General features: G+C 33.4%; 1 protein-coding gene across 1 annotated transcript; it reads right to left on the bottom strand.

Annotated features, from left to right (window-relative positions):
* Positions 1-9,246: 9,246 nt before the first annotated feature.
* On the bottom strand, positions 9,247-15,513 carry LOC101265108 (ARF guanine-nucleotide exchange factor GNL2). The gene is made up of 2 exons (XM_004234869.5): positions 12,620-15,513; positions 9,247-12,523 (listed from the first exon to the last, which is right to left on the bottom strand). The coding sequence occupies exons 1-2, from the start codon at positions 13,651-13,653 to the stop codon at positions 9,412-9,414; spliced, it is 4,146 nt and encodes a 1,381-aa protein (XP_004234917.1). The 5' UTR covers positions 13,654-15,513; the 3' UTR covers positions 9,247-9,411.
* Positions 15,514-19,158: the final 3,645 nt, after the last annotated feature.

The following is a 19,158-nucleotide window of genomic DNA, read 5'->3' as shown; positions in this document are numbered from 1 at the left end:
TTAGAGTATTAGATATCTTAATCTTGAATGTATGAATGACATGTAACTTCAAATGATTATATGAGAGTCTATTATGTGCAAACCTTGACTTAAGGGTAAGGTTAAGAATGATTAAAGTGTAAGTCGTAATGGTATCCTTTAAAGTAAAGGAATGATGGACTTAAGGTTAGTTGGATGGAACGGCATCATATTAATCCTTAGGAAAGTCATCATGATATTTTTGTCGCCATTGTGAGGTAGCCCTAGTAGACCTTCATTGGTAGAATAAATGTGATTGGGTTATGAACTAGTTATGGAACCCTTTTATGTAAACCTAATGTATGAATTAATCTATGAGAACGAAGGCTAGCTCGGAGTGAGTATGGTAAGTGAAGTAGCTCTAGTTAAGTATGAGACTAAAATACAAAGAAGCCATTCATCTTCCTTAACCATGTGCCTACATGGGATGTGTCCAAGTTCTACCATTGGCAATTAGAACAACCTCATCGGAGTAGGATAGAACTCTGGATTCCATGTCTTGCTATCATAGTCTATGTCGGTTATTGCCTATTCTCATCAAATGGAATAACTATTAGCATTTGAGGAGTTTATGAAGATCAGGTGGTGGTATGCGACGCTATCTTGACATTGCACAATAGACTTTGAAGGTGTTATGTGGAATTTCTAGGTCTTGTTCAAGACTGTTATTTGAATGTCATTTATGTGATGTATTAGTCTTAATGAACTATTGAATTATGTTAAGGAGTATGCAAATAAATGAGTACCTAATCTAAAGTGATTTAAGGATTTCTTAGCTAAAGTGTGAAGAGGGCATAAGGGATGATCTCTTTATGTCTTATCTTTGGAAGTCTTGAGTACGACTCTACTTAGGGAAGTTGGTTGATTTTTTGGACATGATCTAAGCCATAGGTAGTCTTAAGGACTATTTAGGTAATCTTGAAGAGGTCACTATGGACGTTATCTTCTTAATTTACTTAAGTAGGTCTTTTGATAGCCTTTGGGAAGAGAATGTCATATCATCTATGTGTTGGTGATTTATGTGAGCATGATTCTATCTTAAGGAGTCTATTGGATCTCTTAAGTGTGTGTGTAAGGTATTGTATGTGTGGTCGCTTCACAACTCACTCAAGTGAGACTTAGAGTTCATCTTTGGAAGAAGAATCTTACCTTGATGTTTATTATTGATTTATAAGTATGTATGTGAATCATTAAAGGTAATCTTAAGGGTCGTTTAGGCATATCTAGAGAGGGTGTACGGGCGGTCTCTCTTTGTGTGACTTAAGTGAATCTTCAGATGACTTTAGTGAGGAAATTACATGCTAGAAGTATCTTATGTGTTTCTATGTTGATTTATGATGTTATTATGATTACAATATGATTTTAAATGAAAAGATGCATATTTCCAATAAAGTTTGTTTGCATAATTTTATGCAAAAGCCATACTTTGTACATGTGGTTGTACTAATTACATGCTTTTATCTATATAGTTCTTGGTAGGTGAGGAGCTTTGAGAAGTGAAGAATTGGACTTAGGAGATCGTTCAAGAGAAGTTGAGTATGTCCTCACATGACTCGAGGGCACATATATGTCTTTTATGTTTTCATTCAAAGCATTGTAATAGACTATGTATTTCTATATTCGTATTTTAAAGTATAGGTCGTGTCCCAAGTTTTGTTGTGTCTTATGATGATGAGATTGAGACTTAGTATTTCCTATTACTTTTATATGAAAGAGATTTTGAAGCCTATATTATGTTTTGTGAAAAGTTTTAACTCTGCACTACTTTTCACTATGTACATGCAATGAATGATATGAAAAGGCTTGTCTAAGAACTTCGAGAGTTCGACAATGCTGTGCCACAATCTGAGATTGTTTCCTAACTTCTATGGTGTGGTTTCGGGTTGTGACAATGGGTATATGCAAGAACACAATAAGGAAATACATGAGTAAGAATAGTCTTTTCCTAACAACATGATTTATGGAAAGTCAAGTCAGTAGACTTTCCAAATTTGGATTAAGAAAGTTAGTGGACCTGCCAAATTTGGACTAGGAAAGTCAGTAGACTTTCCAATTTGGATAGGAAAGTCATGCCTTGATAGTAATATGCATCATCATATGTATCATATTGCACACGGCACATAACGTCTTACACATAGGACATAACATATTGCATGTAGCACATAACATCTTTCATATCATTTGTTCATATGCCATGAAACTTTGGTATCATGGACTTTACATCAAGACTTTCCAAAAATGAGGGCTCAACATACAGGACCTCAACTAGGGAGACTTCTTTATCAAGCACAAAGTCTGCTTCATTCATTCATACGTACTTCACTTCATACATTCATAAACTAGTGTAGACACCAGGTATACCTAAGATGTAGTTTAAGACTTTCATTGGTTTCGCTGTGCAATGATCAAGAATGACCTAGTGTCATTACTTAAGTCTAGCTCACCTCTTGATTATCCTATTCTAACACCTTTGGTATCATTCATTTCTTTATGTGCATCATTTGAGGCTGGCCTCATTCATTCATGGGGAACTTTAACTATTACCGACATAGATCATGTGAGAATCATGAAATCCAGTGTCTGCCCCACACCAAAAAGAGGTGGAATCACCGACTAAAGTGACCCAAAACATTGGTAGCATATATAGGGATCGAACCCTACTAGATCGTTATGGCAGTATCATATCTAAATGTTTGAAAACATTTCATGCAAGAACCCATGACTTAGAGTAAATATTTGACTTTTCATCTTTTTGAAATCTTTGAAAATCATCTTTGAAATTTACTCATAGAAAACCATATATGAACAACTCTCACACCTTATTAGAAGGATACAAAGAGATTGAAGAAGAAACTCCATTGAAGATCCATCATCAAGCTCCATATTCACCTTGAGCTCTCACAGAGGTTTTTAGAGAAACTTCGGGAGGGAAAGGGTTTTGATCTAGGTGCTAGGGTTTAAATGAGAGTTTAATGACTTAAGTACTCTTAAATATCCAAACACACCTAAATAAACCGTCCTATTTTATACGACTTAGGGTGAATTTCCCAAAAACTCCCCAAGCCTTAAAGTCAAGCAGGCAGACTTGCAGGCACAAACGATGCCCATCACCAATGAATCGTCGACTGGCCTACGCCCCGTCGATGGTGGTCTGTTGTTTGGTCTGCAACTCCACAACTTCAGGCTACATAGACCCCATCAATGAACTGTCTCCTATTTAACTGGCTGTTATTTGGGGTTCGTCGTTTGGTCACTGCCAGGCAGTGTTGAGCTCCAAGTTGGGGTCCTCTTCTAGGGCCCCTTGTGGGTCCTATGTGGAGTCATTCCCTGACGTTAAAGCCATAAACATGCACGTCTAGGTCTTAGAAACATCTCTAATAAAATTCAACACAAACGAACACGTAAAACATGCTAAGGCACACACCAACACACAAAGACGTCCAAATACTAACTTTCGAACATCTTGGACGTTCTTGGACGATTGACATCCAAACCTTATCAAACTCAACATTATTCCTTTAAACGCTAATATTAACCATATAAGGACCTCATAAAATCATGATACACACATAATCACACGCAAGCACATAAGCGCTAGTCGTCGAATGTCATGGTCGTCCCTTGACGTTTGACTTCAAACTTAACCGGATTGACTTCAAAACTTACCAATACATTAACTAAGATATTTATAAGCCTTTAGAACAGTGATGAAGCTCTAAATAACCCTAAATTCATTTTTGGGTTATTACAGAAATTGATCGGAGAGAAGAAAAAAAAGAAAAGGAAAATGGGAGTGAGGTTCAACTTGACGTGGGGGTGGGGTGAGAGTGGGAGGTGAAGAAAAAAAATGGATGCATGGATCACTTGAAAGTGGGAGGTGGAAGATGACATAAAAATTTAAGATAAAATCAAAAAATTGAAATAAGTTAAAAAGTAAGATAGAGATGTAGATAGATAGATAGATAGATAGATAGATAGATAGATAGATAGATAGATAGATAGATAGATAGGCAGAGGGAGAGAGAGAGAGAGAGAGATAAAGTAAAAAATAAAGAAATAGAAAGATAAAGAAAAAAAAACTTTGAATGAAAAAAAAATATTTTAATTAAATTAACACGTGTCATGCAATGACTGTTGTGTAAATACACTTGCTTCTTAAAATTTGAGGTTGATCAAAATATAATATAATAGTATCTGTTTAAAATTGCTTCGTGGGTAATAGAACGATTGCAAAGTTAAGATATCTTTTGTGAATCTGAGACAGTTTCAATGGTGACTTTATGTCTTTTCTCAATTACTACAGAAGTCATTCATAAAAGCTTTTGCACATTCCTGGTATGAATACAAAAGGAAAATAGTTACTATACAAGTGATTCTTAAAAAGTAAATGCACATTCATGGTATGGATACAAAAAGACAATCACATTTATATTTAATAACTCTTCCATTTTCCCCTAATGAATGAGATAATCATAGAAGCTAAATAAATTAATATTCCTCCAATATTCATAATACACATCCTATTTCACATAGTTGTGGCTGAGGTGGATTCTTTTTATCTAGCGATTGAAAGAAAGGTAAATTTAATTATCATGTTAAGTGTGATTGAGACATGAAAAAGTACAAATGCAACGTTGTTATCATCAAGTCTCATTTTTGCAAGAATTTTTTAAATTACATGGAGATGATTAAAAGATTTTATCACAAGATGATGTTGAAGCAGCAAACAAGGAGTGGTCCAAACTTCTTTCTCCAATATAAGCTTGAACTACTTTTGTTAGTCTTATCTATTTGATTTAAGAGTTTTAATCTACTCTAATATTAATAATGATACTCTTTTCTTTAGATTTTTGGAATCCTTATGATCTTAATATGATACACAATTTGTATTATTTTTATCTAAATGACATGGTTGTCGTATTTTTGTAAAGGCATGTGTTTGATCCTTCAACTTCTATGGCTTGTGTCACTTGAAAGTATGACTTTACATTAATAATCAAAATCATCTGGTTTCATGTTTTTTTTTTTTTGTGATTTCTTCTAAACTATCCTTGGGAAGTTTTTTTTTTTCCTCTCAAAAATTGAGGGTGGGGAAGGGAAAATGGGGGAGTGAATTACAATGTCTAGACTCAAATCCTCTCCGACAAGCTAAGGTAGAAGTTTAGATAACTAACCAATTAAACTACTAAGATTTTACTTAGTATTTATTTTTGTATACTCAAACATACTCTAAAAATAATATAAACACATTGTTTTATTTTAAAATTTACTTATTACAATATAGTATCCAAATACCTAATTGGTTGTTTCATATTTTATGTGTCTAGTTATATGCTAGAAGTAGGAAATAACAAAGTAACAAGTTGAATTTCTAAAGTTTTTGATAGATATTATTGCCTTAAAAGGGCTAAGTTTTACTCAACATGCACTATTCCCTTGGCACTAATGTACATAAACATCAAGTGAAAATTAAAGAGAGTTAACCTATAGAGTTTTTGGATAAAATCATTCCTGAACTATGACTCAAATTTAATGCATATCCTTGTATTATCTAACTGAATAAAAAACATTCTTATACTATCTAAAAAATAACAAGAATCATCCTTAAGTTTATTTTTGTTAAGAAATGGATCGAACCAATGAAAACTACAGTATTTTTTAATTTGGTCATGTCTTAGTCACGACGAAAAAATTAAAGTTATCTAAATTGAATAAGGATATGAATAGGAAATGAATTTTTCATTCTAAGAATATTAATTTTGTGTTGTTAGTTTATATATTTTTTTGCATCATCAAGTAAATTTACTAGCAACAATATAAATTTTGAAATATTTATACAGTAGGTTCCGATGGTTAGAAATATCATGTAAAAAAATATTTTAAAAATATTACGTCCACACACACATACACACACAATGAAATTCACATTTTATACAATGTACACAAATCCTGGAAATTTAGTGAAATCAAATAGGCGTTTAATTATGAAAAAATATTACTTTATTTGAAAATTTTGAAGTTAGAGTTATTTTTTTGCCAAACTTTTTACAAAGAATATTTAAAATTTGAATACATTTTGTGAGAATATGATTTTAACCCTCAATTTCTAATTTTTTGTAAAAATTAGCCGACTTGACTAGCTTAACCATGTGTACATATATTCATTCAACTTGATACATTTTTTGTTGGTGGTGCGAGTTTCTTAAAATAAATAGACATAAGGATGAATCTTGCAACTTTTTAGATAGTGCAAGGATGTTTTTCGTTCACTTGTATATCACAAGGATGTACTTTAGGTTTAAGTCAAACTTTGGGGATGATTATAGCCAAAAACTCGTTAACCTATATTTATAGGAAACCAATACCAAATTTATTTTCAATACGAAGACTTTTATATAAACCCTAACGTGCAGAAATTAATAGAAGGGCCAAAAATGCCCCTTAAAGGATTTTAGGCAAATGTTAGATTACTATTTTGCTCCTATACTAAATCATAATTCAATTGATTAAATATTAGTAAATAAAATTTGTAATTTATTATATAGTCTTAATTACCTTAATTTAAAAGTTGAAAAGTTTAAAAAGATAATTATATTTAATAATTTTATAATTTATTTTAAATTTTTCAACTTAAGAGTGATTAAGACTAAATAATAATTAAAAATTTATTTACTAATATTTAATTAATTAGATTATGATTTAGTGTAGAGATAAAATTTTAATCTAACTTTTACCATATATATATATAGTCGTACTCATCAAAAGTTGAAAAAAAGAATATATTTTTCATTAACTTTTAAAATTAAATTAATAGACTTCTAAACAATATACGCTGAATTTGATTGTAGAAAGTGTTGCATATTCCCTATTGAAAGTTTCAATTTCTTAAGTTATTATCCGTAATTAGTTTAATAAAAAGTTTAATTAATCCTCTCACCATTTAATATTCTTTGTATAAGATTCTATAAATTTAGATAAAATTTTGTATACTATTCAATCACATAATTAAATGATCTATCAAACTCAAAGTAAAAAACATCTTATTAGATCTATATTCATAGCTTCTACAAGCTTTTCATCATCATACATTCATCGGTCATTTTCTACTTTTGGGGTTCAATTACAAAATAATATTGAATTTTGAGTTTAAGAATTATGTTGCTTCAATGTGGAAATATTGGAGGCAAAACGCATTATGATCCTTCTTTTGATTTTGATAATGTCTTTATTTTAGTATCAAGAACAGATCGAAAACAATTGCATAATTTATGTATAAATATTCTTAATTATTTTTCATTTTATGTGATGAAACTTCTTTTAAGATGGGTTATATCACTATTTGTGTTCTATTTTACTAATGTTCCCTAGTTATCTTGCTCAAAAGATCCTTCTTTTGTGTGTATATATTTGCAGTTTGTTTACTGATTTTGTATTTAATGACAAGTTTCTTGTGTTGCAATTATTTTAGTCTTTTAATAGATTTGGTGATGATCTCTTGTGAACAGAAAATATTAGTCCACTTTACTTTTGTTAATCATCTTATAGTCCTTATAAATGTATGTAAAATCAAATTGTTGGTCATCTTTTCCTCATTAACATGGTTCGTTATCATAAATTTTAATTAATAGGTTGAGCCCCTCATTGATTTTGAGTAAATATCAGGTTGGTTTAGCCAATATTTTTATATACAGTCGATGGTTGACAAAGAGGGTTATTGATTTTGAGTAAATAGTAATACGTTTTTCGTTTATATTTCCATGAATATGAGCATATTTATTTATTTATAAGAAGAAGAAGCGCTGATAAGCAGCTTTTAGTACTCAAACTCCATTTCTGATGATGTAAGATATTTGGTGGTGGAATAATATTATTAGTCCATTTGCCATCATCTGTAAGTCTCATATAAAAAAGGAGAATGGAGTGTTAGCAGGTGTAATTGATCTATATTTGTTCATTATTTGATTCTTCACTCATGTATATACCCCAATAATTCTATACTTGTTTATTGTAAAGTTATCATATATTCTGCCTTGATTTGCACACGCTATATATGCATAGGGTTAGTAATGTCACACTTACTTAAGCCCTGATCATACCTTTATGCATTGCTAGAATTACACTACAATTTGTTTTTATGTTCTGGCTATTTGGAGCATGCATTTCTTGAATACAGAAGTATATACTTACTGATTTCACTAATCCTCTGAAAGACAATTAGCAATCAGCTGAGTGTTGCTACTCCAACTAATTATAAAGTGGATATCATTTTCTAGTGCATTACCTTTATGTTAATTAGCAGCATCAGAGGCTCTCTAGTGAAGACATCAATCCATGCATTAATTCTTCATTTCCTTCTTATCCTAACACGGGGTGGAATAATGTCATTCCGCTCAAGATATAGAGTTATACTACTTACATTCTTGTCTTCTCTCTCTTCAATTATGTGTAGAGAGTTATACTACTTACATTCTTGTCTTCTCTCTCTTCAATCATGTGTAGTTAAAGTATCATGTGTTTTTTCGGGGGCAGATAGTTGTATCATTGTAAATTAGGAGTTTATTTGTGGTTAACGAAAAACTCATAACTATTTCAGACGAAGTAAAATGACTTTATGAGATAGTATCATATATTTATCTATGCAAATGGAAATGACAAGCCACCAACTGCCATTGATCTGAACAAATCACTCATCGAAAACTTATTATTCAACCATAGTCCTGCTAAGGTACGTTATGCTGTATATATTTGTTTAAATTTGATGTTGTATATTCTTATTTTTATAAATGTTTCTTATTTTCAGGATGTCGTGTTTGCTTCTATTTCAATGAAGCCAATTCCATTCTCTCAAGTCCTTGAGAAGTTCTCTTTGTCTGACATTAAGTATGGAATGCTATACCAATAGCTTTACAACAGAACACGATTACCCAAAATTCACTAGAACGGGTTTTTCATCTCACGGGTGCTGATCACTCGCCTTTTTTGGAGAGCCTGTTAATCTTTTCTGTAGTGTACGCGTTTATTTTGAGTTAGGCTGATGACTTTAAGGGTATTTGCTTGCTTTATTTTGTTAACAAAGTTTTTGCTGTTGGTAAAATGTAATTTCACTTTTTTCTTAACGGAACTATGGGCGTCAAATAAAATATGAAGCTGCAAATCTTATATACACTCATTAGAAACCATTCATTATGCAAAGAAAAAACATTTCATTATCAGAAAGGAAGTGTGAGAGAGGATAAACTTACTACTTCATTTCAAATGGTTGTATGTCAAAACAAAAGAAGAAACTCATGTGTGTAACTTTTATCCTATATATAATACTATAGAATTGCTTCCCAATAATTTTTTTTTTAAAATGCTTTAGAGCTAATCTATGTTAATTTGGTGTGAGATTGATCAAACATCTGAAAATAGTTCTTCTGTAAGTGATGGAGCAATCCATTGTATCTGAACATGTGTCATTTCCCATAAGTCTTCATCATCTCCAGGAACTAAAATCTCCTTTTGCTTCATTGTGATAACCATTTTTTTCAACAAGACTGGGATAGTATGTGGAAGTTTTGACTCACCACAATCTCCTAAATCAGCCTTCATGCATGTATCCATTCTTCTCAAGATCCCCATCCAAAAGGCCCTAAAACTAGGACTTTCTGATAATGGTTTCAAGAATTGTAAATAAACTTCTGTTAGAACCTCCATCGATAGCTTAAGAGTTCCTTCCATACTTCTTGCTTCCCTTTCTGCATTACCCCTTTTAGAGTATTCCAACATCTTCTCATGCAAATCATCAACCATTGCAAAGAGTATGAGGTTGAAACAGCTAAGAATGTTGGCTGGTGAAAAGTATAACTCTTCGCCAAGTGCAAAACTTTTCTGTAAAGACATGACTGCATGGTTTCGTATCTCTTCTCTTCTTGCTAAGCTAGTCTTTCTGAATGCTTCCCCTAGTTTAGCAAAATAGGTGACTGTTAAGTTAGAAGAGCTTAGAGCTTTTGAACTTTCTTCAAGAGAACAACTGCTTGCACTACTATTTATACTCGTCGAGCTCCCTGGATCTGTATATCCACTTTTATACCACTGAACTAACAAATTCACAGTATCTGACATCAAATCCATGATCTTCATGTTCTTTTCTAAAGGGCTGTTTTTCAATGCGACAAAACCAAATGCACAATCTATGCAATAAGGGTAGTTCAATCTTGAAATGTGGAAACCATCTGACATTAAATTAATAAGGGCCTCAACTCCTTGCTCATAGGTTTCTGGATGTCGCCCTGTGACGGATAGCAAATGCATGACTGTTTTCCATCCTAGTTGAGATTGGAGATTCGCAGGATACTCAGTGAGAATTGTGGTCACAGATTGTACAATGAAGTCACTACAAGTATCAAGAATTTCCTTTTCCAGCTTCCACATCAAATTTATTGATTTAAACATGAGTTCCTCTGGACTTTTGTCTGAGTGAAAGGAAGACAAGAGCTTGAGACAAATCTTCATAAGGGCGATGATACCCTTTTCTGCAAAGGGGATGGGAGAAAATAAGGGAAACTGTGCAACATCAAGTAGATATTCATTGTAATGAGGCCAAAAGACCAAGAGTCTGTTAGTATTGGATGAAGCAATGCTAACAATTAAATCCCAACAGAAGCCAACAGTTTCTTCCTCTTCAATTGGGGTGCTGAACTTTTGGCCTTTACCAGCTGCAGCAAATATCAGACAACGACCTAGATTCAGCAACGGTTCATCAGGTAAACTCGAGCTATTGCTAAAGATGCTCCCTATGCGGCACTGCTGTATAACTTTCAGGTTCTGTTCAAACTCACTTACCCCCAGGTTCAAGGATTCTTCTACAGTTTCCATGGACAAAAAATGTGAAAATCGTCCAATTATGCCAGAATTTTGCGCTTTGCTGCCAAATTTAACATCTTGAGTAGGAAAAACCACCCCTGATGCACATCTTTCATGTATTCCTGGAGGGTTGGATGATGAGTTTGAAGCATTTTCAGGTTCAACAACAGATTGTGGAAGCAGCTTTAACTTTCTTAGTTTCAGCAAACAGTCCACAATGGTTCTCCAAGCTCCCCTGATGGACTTTTTGAAGTCATTTGCAATGGTGAAAACTGCTAGAGTTGCCATTCTTGGCTTCATATCATTGCTGAACGCATACAACGTTTCTTCTGAAGATGCATAGGGATTTAGTAATGTAGTAAATTTGCAGAATGAACAGAGAAGCTCGTCGAGAGTATCCTCAAGCCCGTATTTTGTTATTCGAGCAATTGAAAACAAAGCCTCAACACATTCATGAAGGATCTCTTCTTCGTCAGACTGTTCGAAGATCGTTGCAAGTGTAGAAACAGTTGGACCAGCAATAGAGGCAAACATGTCTCGTCCTAGTCGTCGATCAAAATTGGTGAATATGAAAGGTTTCATCTTCCTTGATTTATTGATTAGCTGAATCCATCTGCTAGGATTCATCTCCACAGGAGCACCAGATGAACCAAACAATGTGATTGCATTGACTGAAATGGAATGGAAAAACTCCGAGAGATATTCCCTGGGAAGATCTTGTCCTCCATTTATCCCTCTGTTGTTTCTAATAAATTCATCTTCTGTCATTTTCTTCTTCACTTGTGGATTATGCTGATCAGTGTTAAGCATGATTACTGAATAACAAAGGATTAACACTGCATCTTTGCTCGCAAATATTTCCGAGGATTGCTGATCAAAAAACCTTTCAGCAAATGCTTCAAGTATTCTTTGGATTTTCTGCGACTCCCCAGGCAATCTAAAAGTCTCTAGATATGTTCTCAAAGCAGTATCCAGAACCATTCCCATAAACTCAAATGTTTCGGTGAATTCTTTAAGGACTTGGAGGTAGAAATCATCAGGATCACCAAGAAAATCACCAATTGCAACCTTGTTTAGACCTGGTGTATACCGAAAAAACATGGCATAGGCTTTTGGATCAGGAGGATCCGGAATCAACAGGGAAAGTTTCAAGTACTCCAGTCCCTTCTTTTCATCTCTACTGAAGTGATTCCCAGCTATAAGTATCTTTCTTTTCTGTGCCATTCTCACTCTAATAAAGTCTATCCAATTCTCTAAGTCTTCTTCATCTTCTTTCGACTTCTCTTCCCAGAATTGTCTATACTCGGATATCTCAACAGGATACGGTCCAGAAGGTGTCAAATCATCTTCCTTGTCAACGTTATCAGCTATATTATGGATAATCACCGCTAGTCCTTCAAAGGCTTGAACTTGTAAACTTGTCAAACAGCCACCAGTAGGAAATGCATGCCTGCAAAGAGACTTTCCAATCTCCTCGAAAACATTTTTGAACATGGGATGACAATCATAATTTATATAGACTTCAACTATAAAACTTGGTTGTCTGCAAAAATTTATCATTCCTTCAATTGCTACTTCTTGAAGTTGAAGCGAATTCGCTAAGCTTGCCACTTTAAGCAACACAAATGAGAAAAAAGCTTCCAATTGAAGACGAACCGACCTGAATATGATCAGAAGAAGATAAAATGTAATCAATTTTGGCATTCAACATGTATTAGTTGACATTTTGGAAACAATCTTGGCCTCAAATATTTACCTGCGAAGAAAGTGATAAATATTTAACACAATGCTGCAAATCATGGAGGCTACAATTGGATTCGAGGACGTTCCGTAATGAACCAAATGATGGAAAAGGTCATCTTGAATCATCCTCAAGAGCTTTTGATGCTTACCGATGCTATCACCACTTAATTCGATAGCAGAATTGATCAAAACCAAAGCGAAAAGCTGAACATTTTCATCAGATGTTTGAGGTGTACTTCCATCAGTCTCCATGACTTCAACTACGTTGAGCAACGAGCACAAGAAATGAAATATATCAACAGCAGAAAGAATACCATACCCCGAATCCAAGATCCCATCCTCGGTATCTGACTCGGAATCTTCCCAATCTTTCACCTCTATTTCAGGCAAACGCTGATATACTACATGTATCAGCTCATGCATTGTATATCTTGCACTACGCTGAAGCAAATCACTCCGGTTAGCTGACTGCTGAACTACTTGAAAACATGTGTTCACAACGGTGCAAACAGATTGATCCGTTAGCAAAACAGAAGAAGGATGATTCATAATTGCTGTCAAAGCCTGCAAAATTTTCATCATAACAGCATCTTCAGAGACGGGATCAGTTTTTTCTAAACGACAACCGGTAACAGCAGTGACAGCTGAATTAATAGCTTCTCTTGCTCCTGGACTTTTGTGGTAAAAAATTTCAAGCTTGAGGATCTTAAGGATAGATGATAAAGCGACTGCTGTTGCTGCAGAAGGAACATCATCACTTTGTACGACATCAAGAAAAGGCGAAAGGTATATCATAGGATCTATTGTTAACCATTCTTGTTGTGGATTAAAGATGAGTGATCTTAGTGATTTCAATGAAAGTGATATTTGTGAATCATAGTTTTCTTCAGGGGGATGATAGAAATGCAAATTTCCTTCAGGGGAACGACGAATCACCGCTAAAACAGCTCCTACCTCTGTGTTCAATGTACAAGATATTCCAAGTTCTTTCCTTTTGATCTTTGTCATGTATTCATGACTGTTTTCATCTCCTTCTGTAGCACCCATTAATCAAAATGATAAGGGGAAAAAAGTTAGGGATGTTGGTTGCCTAGTAAAATGTTTACGAAAAATTATTTGGTGAAATTTTGTTTTAAAATTATTAAGAGGTAATAAATCAATTATTTGACTAATTCTTCTCCTGGTATTTCTTCTGTTGCTTCAATTGTGGATCAAACTTCTTCATTTGTAAGGAAGAAAACAAGACTTGAGTAGAGTTAAGTCTTGTGATTGTAGATCCTACTAATACACGTACCCGCGTGATGTGCAAAAAAAATAATTAAAAGCTATTATCTTATTTACTTGATTATATTAAAAAATTTATTGTTTAATCAATTAGTGAATTTAAACTATTTGATCCATGATTGTTTATTAGAAAGACATTAGGGAAGAAAAGATATTATCTTATCTGCTTGATTATAAGATTTTTATTATTTTATCAATTGGAGACATTTAATTATTTGATCCATGATTGTTTATTAGAAAGCCATCAGGGAAGACACATAATTTCCTCAATCATAATTACCTAAAGATCTTATGCTAGGTGCAATAATATTGAAAGTTTGTTTATGAATCTATAAAATAACTTAACAGAATAAGAGAAAAGTTCTTCCCAATTATTGACTAGAAAGATGTTTACCACTAAATATTAACTAACTACACATTTTCTATTTAATTTATAACTCAACCTTAGTAATTAGTAGTATGATTTTATAATAGGAAAATTTCTTAAAGAGCTAAGAGTTGAAACATAATGAGTTTCCTTAGCTATAATTCACCTAATTACATAATATAGTTATAGTTTCAACTTTCAATAGCTAGCATATAACCCGCTAGGAATTTGTTTTTTCTACAAATTGAAATCTTAACTTAATTAATGAGGCGGTAATTTAGATTATTAAAAAAGAAAACAATTCCATAAATCATGGTTATTGTATTTGATTAGAATTTTTGTACGAACATATGACTTTTGTCAAACAAAGAAAGACAAATTTAACTTCGTAAATAAACATGTCAAAAAATATAACTTAATATATAGCTGAAAAATATATTTGTTGATAATAAACAAATACAAAAAAGTGATTATATACAATTGTGGAAAATGTACAAATAAAGTCTAATAAGGTAAGAAAGCGCAATAACATTGATACGCTATATCATAGAATCGTATAGGACATAATGTGAAATTTTAGCTCTTGTTCTTCTAGTTGTGATCTTACTAACATGCACATTATACTTCTTCTTGATTAACTCTTGCAACTTGAACACTCTGATATTTGATTTTTCAATAACTTTCTTTTTAAAAACACTAGCAATGAATTAAAAGTTGCACAAATAATTTCTAGTAGCCTTTAGACATGAATGGATAGGCATGTAAGTCTTAATAACAAGTTATTAGTCTTCTCGTTCAAACTTGCATATAACAACCATTTGCAATTTACCTTGCAACATCTCACCATTATTCTAGTTAGCTCATACACACACTTTTCAATCTGAACCTCTCTCTGAATTGCATACTTAGTGACTGTCAATCAAACTCTTTTACAGAAAAATCATATCCAATAGCCACAAAATTTTCTTATTGATGGGATCAAATTTGACACTCTTAGTTATATTTTTTCCTTTTTGTGTTAGGCAGTTTCAACTTCATTTTTTCACCTTCCTCAAAATAACTATCATCTGTGTTAGTTTCAAAACTACAAGAATCAGAATTTGCATAATATGGTTCATCACCTCCCAACATTCCTTCTAAAGTACCTGTATTGATAGTAGTCTCATGAAACCCAAGATCTGCTCCAACATTACCACATGGTACTTTTTCAGTATCTCCAGGAATTCTCTCCCTTCTTTTTCTCTTCCTCGGAAAGGATCTTTTCTCAACCCTCAATTGAATCAACTCCTCATGAACATCACCTCCATATTGATCATCTTCAAGTAGTTCATTATCTTCAGAATCATCACTCTCTTCAGTTGACTCATCAAATTCTTTTACAGCATATTCACTATCTTCAGAATCTGATGGATCGGTATTTGAAGTATTTGAAACTATTGGGTTAAATGTAGAAGGAATATTTGAGGTAGTATTTAGAGATACATCTACCCCATTAAAAGCTGTCTCACCTACTTCATTATATCCACTAGCTCTATTATTAGTGGTCCCAACTTTATTAAAAGTTGCACCAAATTCCTCTTCAGGCATGTGGACATATACTTCCAAAACAACCCACTTTGCAAATAATTACACATTGCTAAGAGAATATCATCATTGTCAATATCTCCTAAGATGCAACTGTTAGATGGACGAATACTAAATTTGCAATTTGAGTTATACCCTAGTTCTTTAATGTAGTCTTTAATCTCAAAATATGATATTGTATCCACATCAACATTATAATATTCACTCACTAACTATTGATATCATGTAAATAATTAGTTAGTTGTTTGTAGTTAGTTTCAAAAATTAGTTACAAGTTAGTTAGATAAAAGAATCTTAGTTAGTTATTTTTTTCATCACTTTATGTATATATATCAACACATAGATTGAATGAATAATAAGATTTCATTCTCCCAAATATTGTCTAAAACTTCTTCACTTCCATTAATGGAGATTCTCAACATGGTATCAGAGCATTAGCATTTTTGTTGTAATCCTCTGCTAAATCTCTCATTTCTTCTTCTCTGTTTTCCCTCAAATTGAAGATCAGGTGTTTATCTTTAGTTACAGTGCTTCGTTGTCATGGCAGTTGAGGAATAATCTGTTGTTGCTGCTGAGGTTAGAGTTTCTGTTTCAATCGATTACAATCATCCTCTGTATATTCATCCTTCCGATACTCAAGGTTCTTTGCTTACTTCAATTCAGCTTCTAGGATCTGAAAATTACTCGTTATGGAGTAAATCCTTGAAGCTTGTATTACTTGGTAAAAATAAGCTAGGTTTTCAATTAGGAACTTGTACTAAGAGCATGTATCCTTCCTCTATGCATGATCAATGGGAGATATGCAATGCTATTGTTTTAGGGTGGATTATGAATATTGTCTCTAAAAGTATAGTTAGCACTGTGATTTATGGATCTGATGCACAGACTGTTTGGGAGGATCTTCGAGAAAGATTTGATAAGGTTAATGCTTCTAGGGCATTCTATCTTCACAAAGAAATTGTTACACTGTCTTAGGGAAATGCATCTGTATCAACTTATTTTTCCAGACTAAGAGAACTTTGGGATGAATTTGAAACACTTATACCACCCCCCCTTCCTGTGCATGTCCTGAATCCAAACAGTATGCTAAACATTTTCAGTTTCAAAAGTTATGGCAATTTTTGATGGGTCTAAATGAGTCTTATGCTCATGCTAAGAGTCAGGTGTTAATATAGATTCCTACACCAAATGTTATTCAAGCTTATGCTATGATCATTAATGTAGAAAGTCAAAGAGTGAATGGTGCTAGTAGTAGTTCATTTTCTACAGAAAATTCTTCAGAAACTGCTTTTATGAGTAATAGAATGTCTGGTCATGGTAATGGATATCATAACAGTAGTGGTTCTAGTTCAGGTTCTGCTTACTATCCTAGCAATGGTTCTAGTGGAAATAGTGGTTATAGATCTAGAAACAATGGTGATGTACGATAAGGAGGAAGATCAAATCTCTATTGTGATTACTGTCATTCTAGAGGACATACTAAAGATTCTTGCTACAAGTTTCATGGCTATCCTAAGAAGAAAGGAGGTTTTTTTTCTCATGTTAACAGTGCTGCTGCTGGAGGATGTCAGTCTCCTGAAAATGGATTTTATGATAATTCCTCTTAATACTAATGCTAAGTCCTATGGTACCTCTCCTAACAATTTCTCAGCAGGTACACAAGGCATGTCACTTTTTACACATGAACAATACAATCAGATTATAAAAATGTTGAGCAAAGGAAAAGGCAAAGAAGTAGATTCCATGGCTAATGTTGCAACTGCAAGTTCCTCAGGTACTCTTACAGCTCTTATGTCTTATATGGCTCATACCAACTGGATTATAGATACAAGTTCTTCAAATCATACTGTTCACAGTCTGAGTCTTATGAAACAATGTACAAATCTTGGAAGTTGAAATGATATGAAAGTAAATTTGCCTACTGGTGCTCAGGTGGCTATTAGTCATGTTGGAGATTCACTAATTCTTAAGGATAAATTAGTGAATGATGTTCTCTATATCCCAGATTTTCAGTATAATTTATTATCTGTGTGCAGTACTATTTTTCGTTGACTTCTGTATCTTTCAGGACCTCTTCAGTAGGAGGGTCCTGGGGATTGAAAGGATAATCAAGGATTATATCTTCTCAATGAAGAAATACAACCAAGTACTTTGCAAGACAGGATTACTAGGAACTCATGTATCAGTTCATGTATCAGTTCTCCTATCAGTTTTAAATTTGTTTGTTCACTACATAGTCTTTGGCATAAGAGACCGGGGCATGCTTCTTTCACAGTTCTCAGTAGAATACAATGCTTATAAAATGTACCTATGAAAGATCACAATTGTACTGTTTATCTTATTGCAAAGCAAACAAGATTACCATTTCCTACTAGTGTGTCTCCATCCAATGCTTGTTTTGACATAGTGCATGTTGATGTATTGGGGCCCTATAGAGTTTCTAACTATGATGGAAAAAGATTTTTTAAACATTGGTAGATGATAAATCCAAATATACTTGGATTTTCTTAATGCACACTAAGTCTGATACTATTGTCTTGTTGAGAGATTTTATCTGTATGATCAAGACACAATTTGACACCACTGTCAAATGTATAAGATCAGATAATGGAACAGAATTTTTTAATTCCCAGGTAGATGTTTTATTCAAAGAGCATGGGATTCTGCATCAAAGTTCATGTTTTCATTCTCCTCAACAAAATAGTGTAGTTGAGAGGAAGCATAGATCTATTCTTGACATGGCTAGAGCCTTAAGATTTCAGGCATGTATTCCTATTAGATTCTGGGGTATGTGCGTGTCTGCAGCAGTATACATTCTTAATAGGTTACCTACAAAATCACACAAAGTCAAATCTTCATATGAGGTGTTATATGGTCATACTCCCTCTCTTAGTCATGTGAGAGTTCTTGGTTCTTTATGTTATGCCACTGACCCCAAAAGACTTGATAAGTTTGCTCCTAGAGTTATCCCTGCTATTCATATGGGTTATTTTTCTATTCAGAAAGAGTATATCTTATATGATTTCAGCTCTAAAATCTTCTTTGTAAGTAGAGACATTGTGTTCAAAGAAGATATATTTCCTTTCAAAGATCTTAAATGTTATCCTGATTATTTGTTTCCTATTATTGATCTTCTTGTTGACCTTGATTCTGAATTAACTACTCCTAGTTCAACCTCTTCTTCTCAGATTCTTCCATCTGTTAGAGGTGTTGTTTCTTCTAAAACCAATGATTCTGCAAGAGTTGTTCCATCTGTTGCTCCTCCTAGGAGGTCCTCTAGGCAGTCTAAACTTCCTGTTTGGCTAGACTCTTATGTT

The sequence above is a fragment of the Solanum lycopersicum genome, chromosome 3 (assembly GCF_036512215.1).
Source record: "Solanum lycopersicum chromosome 3, SLM_r2.1".
In the NCBI taxonomy this organism is placed as follows: Eukaryota; Viridiplantae; Streptophyta; class Magnoliopsida; order Solanales; family Solanaceae; genus Solanum; species Solanum lycopersicum.
Note: the sequence above shows the minus strand (reverse complement) of the source record. Positions and strands in the feature narration are given on the sequence as shown.